Source organism: Osmerus mordax, chromosome 10 (genome assembly GCF_038355195.1).
Source record: "Osmerus mordax isolate fOsmMor3 chromosome 10, fOsmMor3.pri, whole genome shotgun sequence".
In the NCBI taxonomy this organism is placed as follows: Eukaryota; Metazoa; Chordata; class Actinopteri; order Osmeriformes; family Osmeridae; genus Osmerus; species Osmerus mordax.
The window spans coordinates 17,999,152-18,020,632 of record NC_090059.1 but is presented as its reverse complement, the minus strand read 5'-3'; the positions used below and the strand labels follow the sequence as shown (position 1 = coordinate 18,020,632).

The window sequence follows — 21,481 nt, the reverse complement described above, 5'->3', positions numbered from 1 at the left end:
GCGTTTATCACATATGTTTAACAACACCACGGAGCCAAACTGTTCGCTTTCACGGCTAAATGTATTTGAGCAAAGACAAAGTGTCCATCAGCGCCACATGAGAGGTAACCTACGTAACTACCACGGCCAGGTCAGATAGAACTTCCGGTGAAGTTAGAAACGTGACTTTTAATTACCAGAACAGGTTGTTAATCCTATTTCTCTTTTACTAACCCTACACTCAGCTTGCGCAGCTTCTCGCTTTTCTTTTTTTTTTTCATGGACGTGAGGTTGCCTTCACACAAAAAAGAAAAAGTTGCCCTCACGGAGATCTTTCCCGTTTCCAGATTTTTGATAGAAACTGAGAAAGACATGCTACCTTGCATTATTCATAGGGAACAAATATGACAGACCCATTCAAATGCTCGTAGAGATATTGTTGCCACTGAGAGATTGCATCGGCTAAATGTTTTATTTTTCTCTTAAGATAGGTTGTTTTTGCTGCACTGTACCATGTAAGACCATAGTTCAGATAGTATGTGGTTGACATAGTATTTTTGTTTCATCATGCCTGGTAGCTGCAATGTTATTTTTGGGACTGTAATGTACCAGAGTAAGTCTGTTGGCTCCTTCACAGCTGTAATAAGACACACACACCCTTCACCTCCTCCACCCTTCACCTCCTCCACCCCAAACCTCCTTCACCTCCTCCACTCCACACCTCCTTCACCTCCTCCACTCCACACCTCCTCCACTCCACACCTCCTCCACCCTTCACCTCCTCCACTCCACACCTCCTCCACCCTTCACCTCCTCCACCCTTCACCTCCTCCACCCTTCACCTCCTCTGCAGGCTAAGCAGCGCTCCATCTCTGGGGGATGAAAGGAATAATGGTGTCAAGTAATGAAAGAGAGAGAGAGTAGGGTATGTTGTAACCCTACAGGACAAACACACACACACCACCGCAGGTGTAACCGTACAGGACAGTGTGTAAACAACAGGCACACACATACACACACCACACACACCCTGCAGGTGTAACCGTACAGGACAGTGTGTAAACATCACACACACACCACCGCAGGTCTAACCCCCTGAAGGACCTGCGGTCTAAAACACACAGGAGAAAGTGAACCATGAAAGCAGCAGCCTGTCGAGTAAGAGCTGTGGTGATGGATACGTCTCTGTAGTGTTTAAGTGAAACCAACAGCTAATGGGATTTCTGAATATGTTCAAGAGATGCATTAAACACTGTCGATCACTCTTTGATGGTTATTAGAATCAGGTTAATGTTTGACCACAGTCAGACTCACAGATCACATCAGTGCAGAGCTGAGACCAGAGAGTCCCCTCCCCCCCACACACACCTCCCCCCACACACACACTCATGTACACACACACACTCATACAACACACTGATAGATCTCCACCCACACACACACACAAACCCTCACAACCCAAGTAAACGCCCACCTGAGCACCTCCAGTCCCCACAGCCATGTCAGACAGCAGTAGTCCCCAGGACCAGAGAGGGACCGTCCTGCCTGAGTGTTTGCCCACAGAGGCCTATCAGGGTGGCCCTGTGTTGGGTGAGTTCATGGCAACACTGCGCCAATGCAAAGCAGCCTTAAAACCTTGGCCTGGGGCCCGGTGGAATTTTAAGTGACCAGTGTCCCCGCACATGTCTCCCCCTCTTCATCGCTGTGCCCCTCCCAGCCTGGAGGGGAGCCCGGGGGGGAACACACATATCAAATGCCTTCATTCACACTTGTGTGAGACCAAAGGACAATATTTATTATTCCCTCCAGTGGCAAAGGTCCGCCCACTGTCCCCTACCACCCACCCACCCCCACACACACACCCTCCACCCCCCCTACCCCTGCATTTACCTCTATATAAGACGATGAGGCCTGCTGATAAGATTTCAGTGTTCAGACAAACTCGGCCATGCGGTGTAAAGTCCTTCTCCGTCTCCTCCTTCTGGCTCTCATAAAGTCTGGTAAGTTTGTTCTTCCCGGAGGTGCCGGTTGTGGTGAGAGAGAGGGCTGTTTCTGCCTGGAGGTGCTGGTTGTGGTGAGAGAGGGCTGTTTCTGCCCGGAGGCCCTCACCTGCGCTTGGCTGCAGCGAGAGGCAGGATCCCACTCCGGCCACTCTGGGCTCTCCTGCTCGGAGGGACTCAGACTCTAGCTGGACGGTTGTTGCGAGGAGAGAGGGGACACAGGATTACGTGAGACTGTTTTGTTGCACGTGAACTGTTTTTGTTCTGTATCCTTAGGATAGCATCTGGGAATTGAGGGCTACATACTGCATGGGTACTGTATGTATATACAGAACCAGTCAAAAGTTTGGACACATTTTCCAACTTTTGACTGGTACTGTATATTGATTTATGCACTGATCAAACTGTCAGTTTGGTCCTCAAGAAGTGATTCAGTCTTCTTGGAGCAGCATGTTTTAATTGTAGTTTTACTGACGTCAACAAGTCTTTTCTTCCAGTTGTGTTTGTTAGTGCTACTTATAAGTCCAGTTTAAAATATCTATGTATCTTGGTAAAATACCTGCTGTAAATTTCAGTTTCATCTAGATGCTTAGTGCTTGGATCCACATAAGGACGTATATTTAGAAACTTTATGAAGAAAAGTTCAAAGTTCAAGGTTTTTCGAAAGCTCCGCCTTTCCTTGGTCAATATTAGTTGCTTTTGCTGGAATAACATTTCAAGAAAAACCACTATAGTTTCAGTGTACTGTTGTCTGTCACAATAAGGACACAGTCCCAACAACAGCCCCTATTCAGAACCTGTTCCAGTGTTCCCATCCTCCTGCTTGTTACGGTTCAGCACAGATTCTCAAGGTCGAGGCCACCTTCTGTCCCGGTCCTGCTTGGTAAAACACCACACTCTGTGAACACTGCCTTCTCTCTTCTCTCCTCCTCCCTCTTCAGCCACCCCTCATGCTCCATCCATCACTCTTACAAAAGCTCTTGAATTTCTCCTCCGGTGGAAAGTTTTACACTTTCCACTGCTTCTCTTTGCTTCCACCAAACCAACCAACATGTACAATACTGGTTATTGATTATAACTAACAAGCTGATCGATGGTTGTTGATCAAGCTGATGGTAAGGGGGGGCATGTTTGTATTGTATTATTCTGAGTCCTTGCCGTTCATCTGAAGCAACAACACACTCACGAGTGACACCAGGGTCAGAGGTCACGATGGAAAGCTTTCCGTTTGTTTGAAACAAATCCGTTTTTGTGTTTGAGGAATTCAAGACACTTGTGAAGTTAACGTGGAGGTAGGTCATTAACACACACTCACAGGAATTTAACAGTCTTAAAACCTTGTTGTCCAAGAGCTCTCCTTTATGATCCAGCTATTGATGTGTTCACTCCTTATGTTGTAACTTTTACTGCACTAATGACAATCTAGATGTTATCTAGCGCCATGCCTGCCCCCCCTGAGGTTAATAGGACATTAGGACAGGTGTGAGTAGGACAGGTGTGGAATGTGTTACCCTGTAGGCTACCACAACCAGGAAACCACTTGTTTCATGTATACATTTTGGGGGAGGGCATTTCTGCCTTTCTTTTATCACATATTCCTCTCCTCTTCTCTGCTCCTCTCTCCTCCTCTCCTCCTCTCCTCCTCACCTCCTCTCTGCTCCTCCTCTCCTCCTCTCTGCTCCTCTCTCCTCCTCTCCACCTCTCCTCCTCTCCCCCTCTCCTCCTCTTCTCCTCCTCTCCTCCTCTCTGCTCTTCTATCCTCTCCTCTTCTCCTCCTCTCCTCTCTCCTCCTCTCTGCTCCTCTCCTCCTCTCCTCCTCCCCTCCTTGCCTCCTCCTCTCCTCCTCCTCCTCTCCTCCAGTCTCCTCCAGCACAGTATGGGTCCATCAGAACAGCTCTGCCCTGCTGCCCTGCTCCGTGTCTCTGTCTCTGGTCAGCAACTCGTCCCTCCTGGAGATAGCCTGGGTGTCTGACGGTGAGCTCCTGGCCTCCCACAGTCCCTCTGGAGCGTTCCTGAGCGACGGCTTCAGCTGGGATTCCAGCCTGTTCGCTAATGGGAACTTCTCGTTGACGGTCGAGCGTGCGTCTTGGAGACAGCAGGGGACGTATGTGTGCCAGGCCCTCTACAACTCCTCAGAGCTGTCCTCCAGCAACGTGACTCTGGGTGTTGAAGGTAGGTTACCTCAGGCCTCCCTGAGGTAAAGAACACGTTTATGTTGAAAACCTCGAAGGATGATAGAACATGAGATGTTCTCTTTCTCTCTATGCCTTCCTCTATCCCCTCCCACTCCCCCTCCCCTCCCTCCCTCCCACTCATCCTCCCCTCCCTCCCTCCCACTCTCCCTCCCTCCCACCCTCCCTCCCCCTCAGTCCCCCCCTCCCTCTCTGTGGTCTCCAGGGTGGTGGTTCTGGACGTGGAGGGCGAGTTGACATGTCTGGCAGAAGGTTTCAATCCTCCTCTCATCAACTTCACCTGGAGCAGGGAGGGGGAGGTCGTGGGGGGCGGGCTGGTGGTCGCTGCTGAGCGCGGCCCCGGGGGGCTGTACCGGGCGACTGGGGGGCTGACGGTGTTCCCCTCTCTGGACGACCAGAACGTCACCTTCGCCTGTCAGGTCACCCACGTCGCTCTGGAACAACCCCTCAGTGTGGCGTTCCAACTCAGCTTCGTATGTGAGTGAGACGGCATGATGTACCACATGTGTGTATGTGTATTGTTATGTATTGTACATTTTATATAATGTTCTCTCTTTTCTTCTCTCCCTCTCCCCTCCACTCCTCTCCTCTCCTCCCCTCCTCCTCCAGACCTCCCTGTCGTGCGTCTCTCCACCATCCCCTCCTCCTCCCGCGACACCCCTCTCACCCTCTCCTGTGACGTTGAAGGCTTCTACCCGGAGGAGGTGTCCGTGTCCTGGGTACAGAACGGCTCGGCGCTCCCTGACCCCCGGCTGAGCGAGCAGGGCCCAGACGGGACCTTCAGCACCAGGCGCTTCTACACCCTGAGCCCCACCCAGAGGGAGCAGGCCGGGGAGGTGGGGTGTGTGGTCAGACAAGCCGGCCTCTCCCAGATCTCCTTCGCCTCGGGGCATCTGGAGGAGCTGGACCCTGTGGGTGAGTGTTAGAGACACATTAGATGTGCTTCTGGTCCCCCTTGTGCCTTTGTGTTGTGATGCACTGAATACAAAGGCCCCTCCCTGTCCTCAGCCGTGGAGGACCCAGTGCTGACCAAGTCAGCGAAGGCATCTGTGGCTCTGATGTGCATCTCTTTGGTGCTCGTGCTCCTGCTCTGCTTCGGGTTCTCCTGGAGGAGGAGGGATGGTGAGTCTGGGAGAGGAGGAGGGGGAGTCTGGGAGAGGAGGAGGGGGAGTCTGGGAGAGGAGGAGGGGGAGTCTGGGAGAGGAGGAGGGATGGTGAGTCTGGGAGAGGAGGAGGGATGGTGAGTCTGGGAGAGGAGGAGGGATGGTGAGTCTGGGAGAGGAGGAGGGATGGTGAGTCTGGGAGAGGAGGAGGGATGGTGAGTCTGGAAGAGGAGGGTTAGGGTTAGTATGGTCAGTTAGTATGGTAAATATTGCATGTTCTGTCTGGAGATAAAAACATCTTGTAAGTTTGGTATCGCTTTCTTTATAGCTCTATTGCTCTCTCTCTCCATCCATCCCTGTCCCTCCCTCCTCCTCCTCTCCCCCCCTCCCTCTCTCCCTCTTTCCCTCCCTCCCTCCCTCCCTCCCTCCCCTCCCCTCCCTCTCTCCCTCCCTCTCTCCCTCTCTCTCTCTCTCTCTCTCTCTCTCTCTCTCTCTCTCTCTCTCTCTCTCTCTCTCTCTCTCTCTCTCTCTCTCCTTCTTCCCTCTCCCTCCCTCCTTCCCTCCTTCCCTTTCTCTCTCTCCCTCGCTCTCTCCCTCCCTCCTCCTCTCGCCCTCCAGAGAAGCTGAAGTCTCTGATGGTCTCAGGGATCATCCTCCCTCCCCGGGTCATCGTGGGTCAGAAGGGTCGTGTCACCCTCAGCATCGAGGGTCGGATGGTGGACCGCGTCCAGACCGCTCCTCAACGACACGCCCATCTCTGACACCTCCCTCAGAGGTAGCAGGCCAACCCCGCCCCCACACACACACCCGCATCACCCCCCCCATCTCTGACACCTCCCTCAGTTTCCAAATTGGAGGAATCGTGAAGTGAAACTGTCTCTCAACTGATTGCGTCCGTATCTTAACTGCTTTATCTCTGTGTGTGTCGTAATCCTCCTAACAACATCAAAGCATCCTCATCGTCCAAAGCCAACTCTAACTGCCTCCGTAACCCGCTAACCCCCATCCGTCTCCCCTACGGTCTCACTCTGCTCTCCCCAGTGTCAGAGAAGGGCCCTCTGCTGCCCCCCGCTGGTGAGCAGGGGTACTACAAGCTGCACGCCCCTCGTCCTCTCGTCTCGACCAGCGGCTCCTCCCAGCAGCTGCTCTCCTCTCTCTCCTTCATGCCTCAGATCTCCGTCCACAAGGGGGCGGTGTTCCGGTGCCAGGTGTCCTACATCGGCAAGGACAAGGTGGTGGCTGAGAGGGTATCAGAGAAGTTTACTATCCTAGGTGAGGCGGTTTCCTTTCTGTGACATTTGTTGCATAATGTGTTTATGCTGCAGATATTTTGGGGAGGGGGGATTTGAACCTTCAACCTTATATTCCACAGTCACATGCTCTAACCACTGAGCTGAGGCGTGTGCGTGTTCTGTTTGGTTTGAGTCGTAACCGTGGTAACACTGTTCCGTGTCCTCCCGTCTCCAGCCGCTCCAGAGGTGTCTGAGATCCAGCTGACTGAGGCAGGAGATGACTCAGGTGAGGCAGGAAGGATACAGGTGAGGCAGGAGATGACTCAGGTGAGGCAGGAGATGACTCAGGTGAGGCAGGAAGGATACAGGTGAGGCAGGAGATGACTCAGGTGAGGCAGGAAGGATACAGGTGAGGCAGGAGATGACTCAGGTGAGGCAGGAAGGATACAGGTGAGGCAGGAGATGACTCAGGTGAGGCAGGAAGGATACAGGTGAGGCAGGAGAGACAGGTGAGGCAGGTGAGACTGGAAGGACAGTTCAAATTCATTCAAATGAATTCACATTAGTTGATGGGTCGGATTCAGGCAAGACAGGAATACAAACACAGGGGAGACCAGCAAGAGGGGGGACAGTGATCTCCCTGTATGTCCCTGATCTCCCTGCATGTCCCTGATCTCCCTCTCCCTGTATGTCCCTGATCTCCCTAATCTCCCTGTATGTCCCTGATCTCCCTGATCTCCCTGTGTGTCCCTGATCTCCCTGCATGTCCCTGATCTCCCTGCATGTCCCTGATCTCCCTGTATGTCCCTGATCTCCCTGATCTCCCTGATCTCCCTGTGTGTCCCTGATCTCCCTGCATGTCCCTGATCTCCCTGTGTGTCCCTGATCTCCCTGCGTGTCCCTGATCTCCCTGCATGTCCCTGATCTCCCTGTATGTCCCTGATCTCCCTGTATGTCCCTGATATCCTTGCGTGTCCCTGATCTCCCTGCATGTCCCTGATCTCCCTGTATGTCCCTGATCTCCCTGTATGTCCCTGATATCCCTGTGTTTCCCTGATCTCCCTGTGTGTCCCTGATCTCCCTGTATGTCCCTGATCTCCCTAATCTCCCTGTATCTCCCTAATCTCCCTGATCTCCCTGTGTGTCCCTGATCTCCCTGTATGTCCCTGATCTCCCTGTATGTCCCTGATCTCCCTGTGTGTCCCTGATCTCCCTGTATGTCCCTGATATCCCTGCGTGTCCCTGATCTCCCTGCGTGTCCCTGATCTCCCTGTGTGTCTCCAGGCGTGGTGACCCTGACGGTCCAGGCCTCCCACTTCCACCCCGACATCATCACCTTCCGCTGGTTCTGTCAGGGGGGGGAGCTGAGCCCCGTGGCCTCCCAGGCCGGCTCTGCCCCCAGGCCCGATGCCCAGGGCTTCTTCTCTGCCTGGAGCTGCTGCAGGCTGCCCAGGAGCGAGCTGGAGAGCGGGGGCACCAAGGTGTGGGTGAGCATCCACCACACCGCCCTCAAGCAGCCTGTCACCCGCGAGACCAGAGGTGAGGGGAGGGGAGAGAGGGGGGAGGGGGAAGGTGAGAAGGGGGAGGGGAGTGAGGGGGGGGGGAGGGAGGGGGTGCTTAGGGGAGAGGAGAGGAGAGGAGAGGAAAGAGAGGGGAGGGGAGGGGAGGGGAGGGGAGGGGAGGGGAGGGGAGGGGAGGGGAGGGGAGGGGAGGGGAGGGGAGGGGAGGGGAGGGGAGGGGAGGGGAGGGGAGGGGAGGGGAGGGGAGGGGAGGGGAGGGGAGGGGAGGGGAGGGAGAGGAGAGTGAGAGGAGAGGAGAGGAGAGTGAGACAGTAACACTGTTTGTCTCATACTTTTTTATTATTATGGTATTATGTGCAAACGGACAGAAATCCTCCTTTCTCCTGGCAGGGTTCATCAAGAGGCCCAGAGTTTCAGAAATCGTTAGCTCCGCCTCCTCGTCCCCGGACCGACCTCTGACCCTCCTGGGCTGTGACATCACCGGCTTCTACCCTGCCGACATCAGCGTGACCTGGCTGAGGCTGGGGGAGGGAGAGGAGGATGACCGCGAGGAGGAGCCGGAGGAGGGAGGAGAGCTGTGGGGGCCGGTCCTCACCCACCCTGACGTCTACCGGGCCTCCGCTACCCTGAGGAGAGAGGGGAGACGAGGAGGAAGAGGAGGAGGAGGAGGGGTGATATGCAGAGTGGAGCACTGTTCCCTGGACGAGCCCATTGAGAGATGCTGGAGGAACATACCCATCGGTACCTTGTCAAACCTTCTGTTTCAAACCGCCGCAGGAGTCGGTCATGTGTGCTTAGTTTTAGTGTTGTTTTCTTAATACAATAATTGTAGTGTATAATGAAACCAACACCACTGCATTAACTCCTCCCTCCCTCTCTCTTCCTCCCCCCCTCAGCTGCCCCCTCCATCCCTCCCTCCCTCTCTGTCTCCTGGACCAGCGAAGGTGTTGGCGTGTTCTCCCTGCTGCTGTCGGGGGGACACCCCAGGCCCACCCTGCTCTGGGCAGCAGGGGGCGCCACCCTCTCACCTCTGGGCTCCACGGAGACGGAGGGAAAGGGGGAGGATGGGGAGAGGGAGCTGAGGAGTGTGTGCGGCCTGGAGAGAGCCAGCACGGGGCAGCGTGTCGCAGACAGACAGATGGGTCAGACACACAACGGACACGCTCTGAGTAAGGCTGATCTCTGTCTCACTCCCTGACACGCTCTGAGTAAGGCGGATCTCTATCTCACACCCTGGATGGAGAGACATGCGGAAATGTGCAACAAAACATATTTTGAAATTCAGTTGACGCTTTTAAACAACATATAAATAGTCCATGTAGAGGACAGTAAAGTTTGTAGAGTTCTAAGAGCAGGGACATTAGAAGACTAACTTAATAAGAGGTTGATAAAAAAAAAAAGATGGGATCATTGATGAGTACTTGATGAGGACTCTACTATACTCTACTGTATTCTATTGTACTCTGCTCTGCTTTAATCTACTCTGTTTTAGGCTTCTCTGTTCTACTTTCATTGTCTGTGTGAAAAAAAAATATATATATATATATATATAAATATATATATATAAAAAGGTTTTGAAAGGTTGATTTTTTTTTTCTTTCTAATGATAAATTTTCTTCAGACACATGTTTCATATGAACTCAGACACGTGTTCTCCTCCCAGAGACCCAGGCGGCGGTCTCAGACCCAGACGCTGAGGGCATCCAGTTCATCGACGAGAAGCTGGACGCAGACAACAACAACATAGACAGAAAGAAGGTGATGCCGGCGGAGGTGGAGGGAGAGACAGAGGCCCTGCACATCAACAGGGTGTACCTGTCGAGGGGGCCCAGAGGGGAGGAGAGGGAGCCTCTGAGAGTGACTGTGGAGGTCACACACCCTGCCTTGGCCCTGGCAGTGCACCGGACATGGACAGGTGATTTCACACAGCTACTCCAAAAATAATATCAAAACAATTTCAAACATCAGATCTTTAACTGGGGCTCTAACCCTGTTTAGTCGGTACAAAATACCCGACTTATAGAACACAATAATACAGAGAAGATAAGTGTGTGTAAAGACCCAACAACACAGGAAGTGTCATGAGTCACATGTGTGTGGTTGAGTCTCTGACTAACCTGACCCCTATTTCTATTACAGAACCTACCACAGAAGTTTCGCCTTCATGTTGAACCACCCCTGACAACGATCACCCCTGACAACGATCACCTTCTTAGACCTCTATAACGTCTCTAACCGGCACTTGTTGATTTATTTTTTATTACCTTGAGCGGTTTTCCTTTGTGTGCTCAGGTCGATTTACTACTAACATTTATTATTTATTTATTTCTATAAATATATATATTCTTAATCTTAACCTATAGTACTGTAATAGGATTGTATACATCAAGTGATTTTGCTTTTAGTATTTTTGCACAAGGTGTGCTACAGTGATCGACTTATGTTGTTGGATTGTGATGTCTGGGTCAGAATCGCACACTCAGTGTAAATGTGTATTTAGACATTAAAACGATTTCATGTTTTTTACTGGTTTGTACCGTGTGTGAGATCATTAATTGGAAGACTGAATGTGTTGCTTGAAAAGTCACCAAACGGCTTTGTATGTGTGGGCTTAAACCAATGGAAACAGCTTGTGACTTTGACCACAGCATGAGCAAAGGTTTTCACACGTCTCATTCTTCAGACGTGATCTCTATTCTCTACCATAATGACGATAAAGGAAATATGTGCATCAATCAATCAATCAAGCCAGAGAGACATTAGGAACTTTCTGCGAAGCATATTCATAACGTTTTGTAAGCTGTAGCTTGAACTTGTGAGATAAGCGTTGTTCAGAGAAAGAATGGTAACGGCGCGTTGTTAAATATTTGAATATGATTTTTTATGCGTGGTAATTGTTTAACAAAAAACGTTACAGTTCTTCGTTAAGGTCTTCAAACACAGAAGTGCGTAACACCGCGATGCCTGTTGGCTTGCGTGTCACACCTTCCTCAAATTACCGGACGTTTCATTATCAGGAACTGTGTGGAGGAGTGGTGAGTTGAAATTTCGGAATCAACATGTCTAAATGATCGCATGATTGAAATGCTCTGCAAGTCTTTGCGTAGTCACTCCGGTTTTAAATACGTTAACGGCTGGTAGCCTATTATATTTATCGCTTGTCTGACGGTTCGGATTTGTCGTCACGTGCAGTTCCTTAAGAACACAGTTTAGATAGTTGCTACCTGATTTTCATCACTGGTGAAAATTTGTATTTGAAGTCAACAGATGGATTCTCTCCAAGGTCCGTTTGCCAGGACTCTATGGAGTGTCTGGGTAAGTATGAGGTGCAAACTGAAATAATGGATTAATGTGTGTGGGGATTTGTGAAAAACAAGTATAATAATTGGTCTTGTTAACCTAAACATTTGGCAGGCCAATAACTAGCTCCCTCCCTCTCCCTCCCTCCCTCCCTCCCTCCCTCCCTCCCTCCCTCCCTCCCTCCCTCCCTCCCTCCCTCTCTGTCACACACCCAAACAAACAAACACCCACGCTCATGTACGCTCAGAACTACATAACGGAAGCTGTGGAGAGGCTGCTCAGACCGGAGCCAGTCGTCGTGGGAACCACTGACGGAGACTCAGGACGCGCAGAGAGAGCGGATGGGGAGCGTGTGGACCACGTGGCCGATGTCGGGGTCCTCGAGGAGAGAGGGAGGGCAGAGGTCTCGGCCTGGCCGCAGTCTACCGTCTCCTGGGACCAGTGCAGCGAGGGAGAGCCTGTGCTCAGAGAGGGAGAGCCTGAGCTCAGAGAGGGAGAGCCTGAGCTCAGAGAGGGAGAGCCTGAGCTCAGAGAGGGAGAGCCTGAGCTCAGAGAGGGAGAGCCTGAGCTCAGAGAGGGAGAGCCTGAGCTCAGAGAGGGAGAGCCTGAGCTCAGAGAGGGAGAGCCTGAGCTCAGAGAGGGAGAGCCTGAGCTCAGAGACAGCCCAGCATTACATCACTATGTGGAGGAAGAAGACCAGAGAGGAGAATGTGACACCCGAACAAGAGAAGAGAAAGACCTGGCAAAAGAAGAGGCAGATCTAGGTGAAGAGGCAGTTCTAGGTGAAGAGGCAGTTCTAGGTGAAGGGGCAGTTCTAGGTGAAGAGGCAAATCTAGGTGAAGAGGCAGTTCTAGGTGAAGAGGCAGATCTAGGTGAAGAGGCAGCGAGGAAGATGGGTGAAGAAGACGTACCGAGTGGTGAGGAAGGACTGTCCGATGAGGAACATGACGACACTGACGGCTGTCCCAAACCCCCACCAGTCCTCCAAGACGTGTCCAATGAAAAACAAGAACTGGAGACATGCCTCGTTGCCGCGGAGATGAGGTTAGATGACGCGGTGCAAAAGGCCAGTGACAATAGACAGTCTGTGTCAAAAGATGAGACAACTGTTGTGACAGGACAACAGATGATGGAAGAGACGACTGAGAGAGGAGACGGCAAAGAAAGCCTCCAGACAGCGAGTGTCACAGACGAGGACACGGCCCCTAGGAAAACATGGCAGGAGGCACGAGGAACCGCTGAGATGGACTCGATAGGATCAGCGGGTGTCGGAAGGACTCTAAGAGAAGAGGAGAGAGAGGAGGAGAGAGAGGAGGAGAGAGAAGAGGAGAGAGAAGAGGAGAGAGAGGAGGAGAGAGAGGAGGAGAGAGAGGAGGAGAGAGAAGAGGAGAGAGAGGAGGAGAGACAGGAGGAGAGAGAGGAGGAGAGAGAGGTGTGTGACGTTGAAATCCCTGAACTAAACACTTTCTGCGACCAGCCACATTTTTTTGACATGGATCAAATGATAATAGAGGAAGATAAAGTGCCAGAAAGAGAGCTGGTCAGTGGCGGCATTGGAGGTGCTGTTACCTCAACCGCTGTGGACAAAGTCATGGAAAACAATGGAGTGGAAATCAGAGAGCTCAGAGATATTTCCCCGGAGAGAAGTCGGGGGTCTTGGGTGTTCCTGGAGGCAGGGAGAGCAGGCTGTGAAAGAAACGGAGAGGAACTTCCTGAATACAACAATGGCCGAGAGCTGGATGAGGATACGACACAAAAGACCCTGGAATTTGGGAATGATGACGAAAGAGGGACCGCCCAGTTACGAGAAGTAAACATAGGTTCTTACGGCGAGGAGGCGGAGAGTGTAGAAGCTGTTGTACAAGCTGTTGTACAAGCTGTTGTAGAAGGTGGTTGTGCAGCCCTCTGTCCAGCGGCGAGGGAGGAATGGGACGAAGACCCAGACTCTGCTGAGGCATCACATGAGGACAGGAGCCCGAGTGTGATCATGGAGGAGAGGTCTGGAACACTGAGCCTCTCAGAACCCACACCGCTCGAGGACACGGACAAATCAGATGTTCCAACGAACAAAACAGAGATTCATGCGCTCAAAGATTTAGCCATAGAACTTTCAGAAGAGGAGACACACCCAGAGGCTGAGGTATCAAAGCAAGGAGAGGGAAAGTTGGGAGCAGAAACCGTGCAGGAGGAGGATGGATTAGCTATCGAGGCAGTTATCGATCTGTGGACATCAGTGTTTGGTGAGATTGCCTCGTCAGAAAGGGAACAGGCTGTGGACAAATCCTCAGAGGTTAAATCTGAATTACAGTGGATGACCGAGGCTAGTTTACCAGAAGAGTCTATGGAAGCAGAACTCCTGGAGAAAGACCTAGCTGGAACCATCAGATGGACAGCTGGGAGGAGCAGCAATGTAGGAGCAGAGACAGAGGCAGAGAGACCGGAGGTGGAGGCAGAGGCAGAGAGACCGGAGGTGGAGGCAGAGGCAGAGAGAACGGAGGTGGAGGCAGAGGCAGAGAGACCGGAGGTGGAGGCAGAGGCAGAGAGACCGGAGGTGGAGGCAGAGAGACTGGAGGTGGAGGCAGAGGCAGAGAGACCGGAGGTGGAGGCAGAGAGACTGGAGGTGGAGGCAGAGGCAGTGACAGAGGGAACATTGGACTCTGAGCAGGAGGAAGCAGGGAAGACGGAGGAGGAAGATGATGGACTGTCAGATAAACCGTCTGAGGATGAACCTAAACAGAGCGGGATGGAGGCTGGAGTATTTCATTATTTAATGGAAACCGAGTTTAGATTACCAGAAGATATGGCTTCTCTACTCATGCCAGAGGAGATGGAGGAGGGAGAACCGGTGGGATCTCTGGATGAGGGGAACAGGGAGTGGGAGGGAGGGGTGTTGGATGAGATGGAGGCAGAGGCGGCAGGTTGGAGGTCTGAGGCTGTAGAACATGAGGTTGAGGTAGAGAACGCATTACCTGAATTCCACAAAGACGGATCTTTCTGGAAGCTGAAGGACACGGACGCTGAACCAGCAGAGGGTGTCGTGCCGGCGGAGAGAAGGTTCCAGGAGAACGAGGATGCCGACGTAGCCGTGGTGACGGGAAACTACAAGGCTGGAGAGGAGATGGAGGTCGGATCCAGGAGGGACATGAACACGTTTTTATCAGAACAATCAGAGACCAAAGCCTTGGCTGGTGTCTCTGAAGAAGATCTGAAACCAGTGACAACTGGACCGGCTGAGATGGATGAAGCCAGGAATGCGTCAGCAGAGACTGAATCACTCGAGTCCTCAGAAGACCTGCTTCAGAGCCTGAGCGACTCTGGATTAGCAGATGATCCTACCGATACAACGGCTGGATTATCGGACGAGATCGAGACTGACTCAGCAGATGAATCCCTGGAAGTGGAGGCCAAAACAACAGGAGGTGGATTATTGGAGGAGCTGTTTGAGACTGGAACACTGGATGTGAGTGCAGAAACCAAGGAGGACAGATTATCAACAAAAACCAAAACAAGAGATTCCGAAATTGTTAGAGAGCTAAAGGCTGGATTATTCACAGAGATAAAGGCAGTGTTTGCGAGTGAGTCAGCTGAGACTGAAGACTGTTCTCCAGAGAAGATAAAGGAGAGTGTTGTTGTTGAAACAGTGGAGGGTGAAGTGAGGTCAACACCAGGAACAGCAGACAGTGTGAAGGAGAGAGATGAGGTAGCAGGAACAGCAGACAGTGTGAAGGAGAGAGATGAGGTAGGGGCAGAACCAGAGCAGGATGTCCCTGGAGTAGAGGACTTCTCAGAGGTCGAAGGTAAAGCAAGACTCAGTCCTCTATCAGGAAGTATCTCTACATATCAAGATCTACAACTTCAGGTAATCATTCGCTCTTCGGTCAAAAATACGTTCCAGAAATGTTAAGCATAGTGATCATAATATATTTTGTAGATGACTTTGATGGCACTTTCTAAATGTGAAAAGACAAATTGAATGTCTCTTCTTTTCCTGTTATGTTTTTTTTTTTGGTGTATCGATTTGCATGCAGTTGGATGCCTCCATTTTGGATTTCACTGCTCAAAAGTCTAAAATAGGAATCAAGAACCGTCATGTCCGTCCTCCCAAAGACCCCCGCACCCTCCTCCTCAAGCCCTCCCTGACCCCCTCCCTGGCCCCCAAACCCTCCCCACGTGCACCAGTCAGAGGCCTGCCGATGGGACTGGGGGGCATTGGGATCAAACTTCCTGGTAAGTGAAATATCATCATACTTCTGCTTTCAAACAACAACAGAAAGATTGAAGAAAATGAAACCATGCACTATTTGTACTTCGCTTTGGATAAAAGCATTTGCCCAATGAATAATGTTAATGTCAAATGTGAATGTAATAAAGATGACAGTGAGAGAAATGTTTACTGTCACTGTGAATGTAACTTGGGTTATTTATTATTTTAAATGTTTTATTCTAATTTGTAGTTTGACACACAGTCCTACATTTCATAGGGACACATTATGGGCAATTACGGATGAGGATGGTGAAGATTATGAGGAGGATGATGATCTTTTGAATGAGTTCACGTTAGTCTTCTGTTCCAGGGTTTGGTGAAGGACCCCCTGTGCTGAGGAGGACCCAGATGGGAGTGAAGGGCGACCACGACTCAGAGAACACAGCGCAGGTAGAACCTCCTCACGGCCTGCTCTCAGAACAGCCTTTTCATGAAGTGTTACATTACATTTGATTTGTTTCGCAAACACTTTTATCCAAAGCAACACACAAATATTGCATTGAGGAGCTGCAGCAAAAAATCAAGGATCAGAAGTGCTTAGTTCCAACACTATTTCGGTGGTCGGACACAAGGAAGTGTCTGTCTTTAGAACCACAGTGAAAGTAACCCCATGCCTGCTACAAGGCACAATAATATCTCAACTCAAGTTCAGTTCAGGGTTCATAATTTGCCTTTTTAAACTTAAATCACAAGAACATTTGAAAACACTTGTCTCTCCATCAGAGCAAGGCAGAACAAAAAGGAGGAGAATCTCTCAAGCAGGAAGAAGCAAAGCCTAAGTGGACAACACCTCGACACCCGGGGTAAATATTCAGCATTTTACAGGGTTAGAGTGTTTTTATATACTGTAGAAGTTTTTATTATTATTATGAGATTATTTCAAAGGTTCAGTGTAGAGGTGTTAAAAGATATCTTAAAATAAACAAGTTATCATTGTTTATTTTCCTCCAGATTTGGGAATCCACTTATGATGTCAGAGCTCAAGAATAAACTCAAGAAGACACAAGACTGATTCTGAACTTTTGCTTACTGGCTTACTTCACTGTAAAATGGCTTTATGTTGAAAAATAATTTAAATTAGCAATTACAATAGCCTATATTTTATGCCGTATGTGCCTGTCATGTCTGCTATGAAATAAGAATCCATTTTACAAGTTGATTTCTGTATTTTTCTATTCAGTGTTAATGAAATAATGAACCTCTGAGATGTTAATAAAGTTTGTTGTATTTCAACCGGTTACTTATGCAAAAGTAGCGAAGCACACTAATTTTTGTTTGTGTAGACCAACCAAGCTAACATCTAGATATTTCACTGTACTTCTAAAAGTAAATCTACGCCTCAGTTTTTTTCACTACAGGATTTTCTCTTTTTTTTTTGTACGGTAGCTGGCAAAAGACGATTAGTATTCTACGACATTTCCGGGGAGGCTCATAGTTGCGCGCGCGCGCGCAGACACATACGCACGCACACACCGGCTAACACCGGCTGGCAGAGGGCCGTCGCACACGGTGTTGTAGAAGAAGAAAACGCAGACGGGCTTGCTAGGGTTGCCGCTGATTATTTTTTATACAGCAGGTAAGATTGGCATCACTTTAATGTTAGTACTAGCCAATATGATGAGTGATAGATGAATGTATATCGTCGTTGACTGACCGGCTAACTAGTATGCTAGCTTGCTGGCTATCACAAAGAAAAGTAAACTTTTCCACGCCCAGCTAACTAGCTAGCCTAGCCATATGCGAAGTGTCGGTTAAGGCTGTAGCCCGGCCGTACATTACACTGTTAGCTACTGCTAACTAGTAGCACCAACATTAGCTACCGTACCGTAGCCTACTGTGTAGCTGACTTCACTGCGTAATCACAGTTGACTAGCTACCGTTACGTTAGCTAGCTATGGTAGCTACCTAGACTACATTTGCCATCCTTTATTTTGTAGCTACCTGTATATTGTTGCTGGCCAAGCCACCTAGCTAACCTCTCCTAGGCTCGATTACTTGCTAGCTCGCTAACTTATTCGCAGGCTAGCATTGGCCACAGAGTAGTGTAAAATAAGCCTTGACATAACATCCTGCTTTGTGACAAAACCCTAGAGTCAACAGCCATGTTATTGATGGATGGTGCTATATTTTTATGTCAACAGTTTCTCGGGTTGGCCGCATAACAATGGCATGGCTTGTACTGACTGTTCCTTCCGTTGTGTATTAGAGGCTGTTAAGAAAGTAGTTACGTCTTTTTATCCCAGCCATTAGGTCATCTCTGCCCGGAATGCAACTGTAGACATCTGGTGCTCTGACATTTAATCCACCAGTGAGAGAGTGTGTGTGTGTGCGTGTGGACCTGTTGGAGAGACAGTATTGACACAATGAGCCTGTTGTGTTTGTGTGTCAGTGCGGCACCCGCGGTGACGCGAGCGGCGGCAGCGTAGTCCGTCACCATGGGCGACATCAGCGATCTGGACAGACAGATAGAGCAGCTGAGGAGATGTGAGCTCATCAAGGAGAACGAAGTCAAAGCACTGTGTGCCAGAGCTAGGTAAACTCACCTGAGATCTCAAACATCTCTCTTCCAAACACCTCATCCAGTGAGTCTGTGTGGTTCTGTATTAGCGAAGTAACCTGCTGGTTTCTAGTAACTTAAACACGTTTGGCTGGCCATGATTTAACTTTTGAGCTATTGTTTAATTTTGTATGCGTTTCCTGTTATGAGAAAATGACATGTTTATTACTGTGGCTCTGTTTCTAGAGAGATCCTGGTGGAGGAGAGCAATGTGCAGAGAGTCGATTCCCCAGTTACAGTAAGTCAAGCACCTGTTTACATCCTCACGTTCATCCCTTTTACTGCTGCACCTTTGTAGTGATTTGTCTCGCTTGGCTTTCCCAGGTGTGTGGCGATATCCATGGGCAGTTTTATGACCTTAAGGAGTTATTCAGAGTAAGTTGCAAAGTCATATTGTCTCATCATGAGCAGTTTGTCCTGTATATTTCTCTTTCTGGGTCGTGCTTTATGCTGCTTACATGTGCACCCGTGTTGTCATGGTGACTGGTAGGTTGGCGGTGACGTTCCAGAGACAAACTACCTCTTCATGGGAGACTTTGTGGACAGAGGGTTCTACAGTGTTGAAACCTTCCTGCTGCTGCTCGCACTCAAGGTAAGAGAAACGTTTACGGTTATCCTGTGTTTCTCCTTCCAACTGCTGGAACTCTGGGATGAACTAACCCTAGCTGTCTTTGTCTTCTCCCCCCCCCACAGGTGCGCTACCCTGACCGCATCACGTTGATCCGGGGAAACCACGAGTCTCGTCAGATCACCCAGGTGTACGGCTTCTACGACGAGTGTCTGCGGAAGTACGGCTCGGTCACCGTGTGGCGGTACTGCACCGAGATCTTCGACTACCTCTCCCTCTCCGCCATCATCGACGGCAAGGTGAGGTGACCTGGATGATTCAGCTGAGCCGAGTACATCTAAGTATTTGTGTAGCCATTATGGGGAATGTACTGAGAATTATGTTTCTTTGAGCTTTATTTGTGTGACAAGAGATTCAAGTTGGTTATGATTGTGTTTTTGTGTTATATTTGTTTGGGGAGATATTCCACTGCTTGGGTTTTTCGTGTGGTGTATTTATTCGCTGGTTAACGTGTTTTATTTCTCTGGTGCATTCTGGGTAGATATTCTGTGTGCACGGAGGCCTCTCCCCCTCTATTCAGACTCTGGACCAGATAAGAACCATCGACAGAAAACAGGAAGTGCCTCATGATGGGCCCATGTGTGACCTGCTGTGGTCAGATCCTGAAGGTAAGCAGAACCTTCTCTCTGCAGCTTAGCTTTACTACAAGGTGGCTGCTCTTCCTGGTGGAGTGGATAGCATGATCCAGTTCCTCCCTGTCCTGTCAGGTGTTCTGGAGGTTGTTGTGTTTGTGAGTGGTCCTGTCAGGTGTTCTGGAGGTTGTTGTGTTTGTGAGTGGTCCTGTCAGGTGTTCTGGAGGTTGTTGTGTTTGTGAGTGGTCCTGTCAGGTGTTCTGGAGGTTGTTGTGTTTGTGAGTGGTCCTGTCAGGTGTTCTGGAGGTTGTTGTGTTTGTGAGTGGTCCTGTCAGGTGTTCTGGAGGTTGTTGTGTTTGTGAGTGGTCCTGTCAGGTGTTCTGGAGGTTGTTGTGTTTGTGAGTGATCCTGTCAGGTGTTCTGGAGGTTGTTGTGTTTGTGAGTGGTCACCGTGCTGCTGTGTTCCCCAGACACGACGGGCTGGGGTGTAAGCCCCCGGGGGGCGGGGTACCTGTTCGGGAGCGACGTGGTGGCACAGTTCAACGCCGCTAACGACATCGACATGATCTGCCGGGCGCATCAGCTGGTGATGGAGGGCTACAAGTGGCACTTCAACGAGACTGTGCTTACTGTGTGGTCCGCGCCCAACTACTGCTACAGGTGACGCAACACGCCAGGGACACGCGTGTGTTTACCCTGCTGCGTCTGCTTGTCCTTCTGCTAAAATGGGGTTCCCTGTGTTATCATTCATGACTCGTCTCTCTCTCTCCTGCCAGGTGTGGCAATGTGGCGGCCATTTTGGAACTGGATGAGCACCTGCAGAAGGACTACATCATATTCGAAGCGGCGCCACAGGAAACCAGGGGCATTCCTTCTAAGAAGCCGGTGGCTGACTACTTCCTGTGACCTCACAATGACCTTTTAGAAAGGAACCCTCAACTTTGACTACAGGAGAATGCATACTGTTATTATTTGCAGTACTTGTATTTTCCCCCTCCCTGCTGTCTTAACTTTGTTTTTATTTTACAACAAGACTTTTTGCTCGCCTAACACTTTTTCCATAATTTAGGGACCTGTTCTATTTCAGACTTTGTTCCTCTGAAAGGCAAGACTCTGGGTCCAGGGCTAAGACTGGCTCCTGCTCAGGAGAAACTCTGGGACATTTTGTTTGTTTGTTTCATTGTAACACAAAAACAGCAACCTGAACAAGCTACTGTCTCCCTGCTGGGGTTGAAAGTGTAGCTCTGCACCTGAAGGAAGCCGGAGCGTTTTGGTTCATGTTTTTTGTGAAAGGTGGAGGTGGGTGTGCGAGTATGGAGGCAAGCATAAGCAAGATGACATTTTGAACTTCATATGTGTTTATTTACCTGGGTAGCTGTACCACTGCAAAGCAATAGCTGCATGGCTATACCAATATATAGCGTCTTATGTAATATTTGGAAGACCTTTACAAAACACCTTTTTTTTTTTTTTTTTCATGTGGAGGAGGGGATTTACACTTGAATGGGTTTTTTCATGTCTCTCATTTCCAAGTGTCTCAACTCTGAAGTGTATCAGCAGTGAGTTGACACAGACACTGTCTACACAAGGTGTAGACACACGCAAGGTGTAGAAACACGCAGCTTCATCTGACGGTGACATCTTGTCGTTTACTTCGATGGATGGCAGAGGAACGAAAACATTACAAACCAAGCTGTATTTTTTGAAACATGTTCTTTTTCTGACCAGTCTGTAGGACTTACTGTTGATTTTTATGATTCATTATTTGTGAGAAAAAAATAAAATACTTTTTAGTATAAATCAGTAACGTTAGTAATGTAATTTTTTTGGCACATAAAAACGCTTTTTACTACTATTGGGTCAACATTAAAATACGGTGACGGTGCTGATTAGTTTATTTTAATATAGCCAATGTAAAACATTTGCTCTCGTTTGTAGTTGGATTTTAAGGGAACCACAAAGGCTTCTCAATGGGAAGTTTAACTTGTAAAGTAAACGGGTTTCTTTTTTGTTCCCGTTCCTAGTGAGATAACAAGGTCATACTAACGCACATGACATGTTTGCTAGACCAAAGTATTGAAGAACGTCAAGACAATGTATGTCTGTCAAAATACAGCCAACCAAGTGGTCAAAG

At 49.6% G+C, this 21,481-nt stretch overlaps 3 protein-coding genes across 3 annotated transcripts; all 3 read left to right on the top strand.

Annotated features, from left to right (window-relative positions):
* The first annotated feature begins 1,116 nt into the window (after positions 1-1,116).
* si:ch211-180a12.2 (uncharacterized) lies at positions 1,117-10,506 on the top strand. The gene is given in 15 exon segments (XM_067244146.1): positions 1,117-1,137; positions 2,168-2,207; positions 3,840-4,151; positions 4,349-4,648; positions 4,781-5,086; positions 5,180-5,293; positions 5,893-6,010; positions 6,012-6,049; positions 6,316-6,546; positions 6,742-6,792; positions 7,791-8,045; positions 8,417-8,767; positions 8,923-9,195; positions 9,690-9,941; positions 10,166-10,506. Coding segments are annotated over 15 exon segments (2,694 nt in total). The 3' UTR covers positions 10,198-10,506.
* A 498-nt stretch (positions 10,507-11,004) lies between these two features.
* si:ch211-136m16.8 (uncharacterized abhydrolase domain-containing protein DDB_G0269086) lies at positions 11,005-16,835 on the top strand. The gene is made up of 9 exons (XM_067244075.1): positions 11,005-11,061; positions 11,310-11,341; positions 11,574-12,108; positions 12,181-13,823; positions 13,863-15,185; positions 15,355-15,553; positions 15,901-15,980; positions 16,314-16,393; positions 16,542-16,835. Exons 4-9 carry the CDS (start codon positions 12,219-12,221, stop codon positions 16,600-16,602), a joined length of 3,348 nt encoding a protein of 1,115 aa, XP_067100176.1. The 5' UTR covers positions 11,005-11,061; positions 11,310-11,341; positions 11,574-12,108; positions 12,181-12,218; the 3' UTR covers positions 16,603-16,835.
* A 210-nt stretch (positions 16,836-17,045) lies between these two features.
* Positions 17,046-21,154, top strand: ppp4cb (protein phosphatase 4, catalytic subunit b). Its single transcript, XM_067244100.1, has 9 exons — positions 17,046-17,166; positions 17,980-18,123; positions 18,334-18,385; positions 18,472-18,522; positions 18,638-18,739; positions 18,841-19,014; positions 19,257-19,383; positions 19,818-20,007; positions 20,124-21,154. The coding sequence occupies exons 2-9, from the start codon at positions 18,026-18,028 to the stop codon at positions 20,251-20,253; spliced, it is 924 nt and encodes a 307-aa protein (XP_067100201.1). The 5' UTR covers positions 17,046-17,166; positions 17,980-18,025; the 3' UTR covers positions 20,254-21,154.
* The last annotated feature ends 327 nt before the right edge of the window (positions 21,155-21,481 follow it).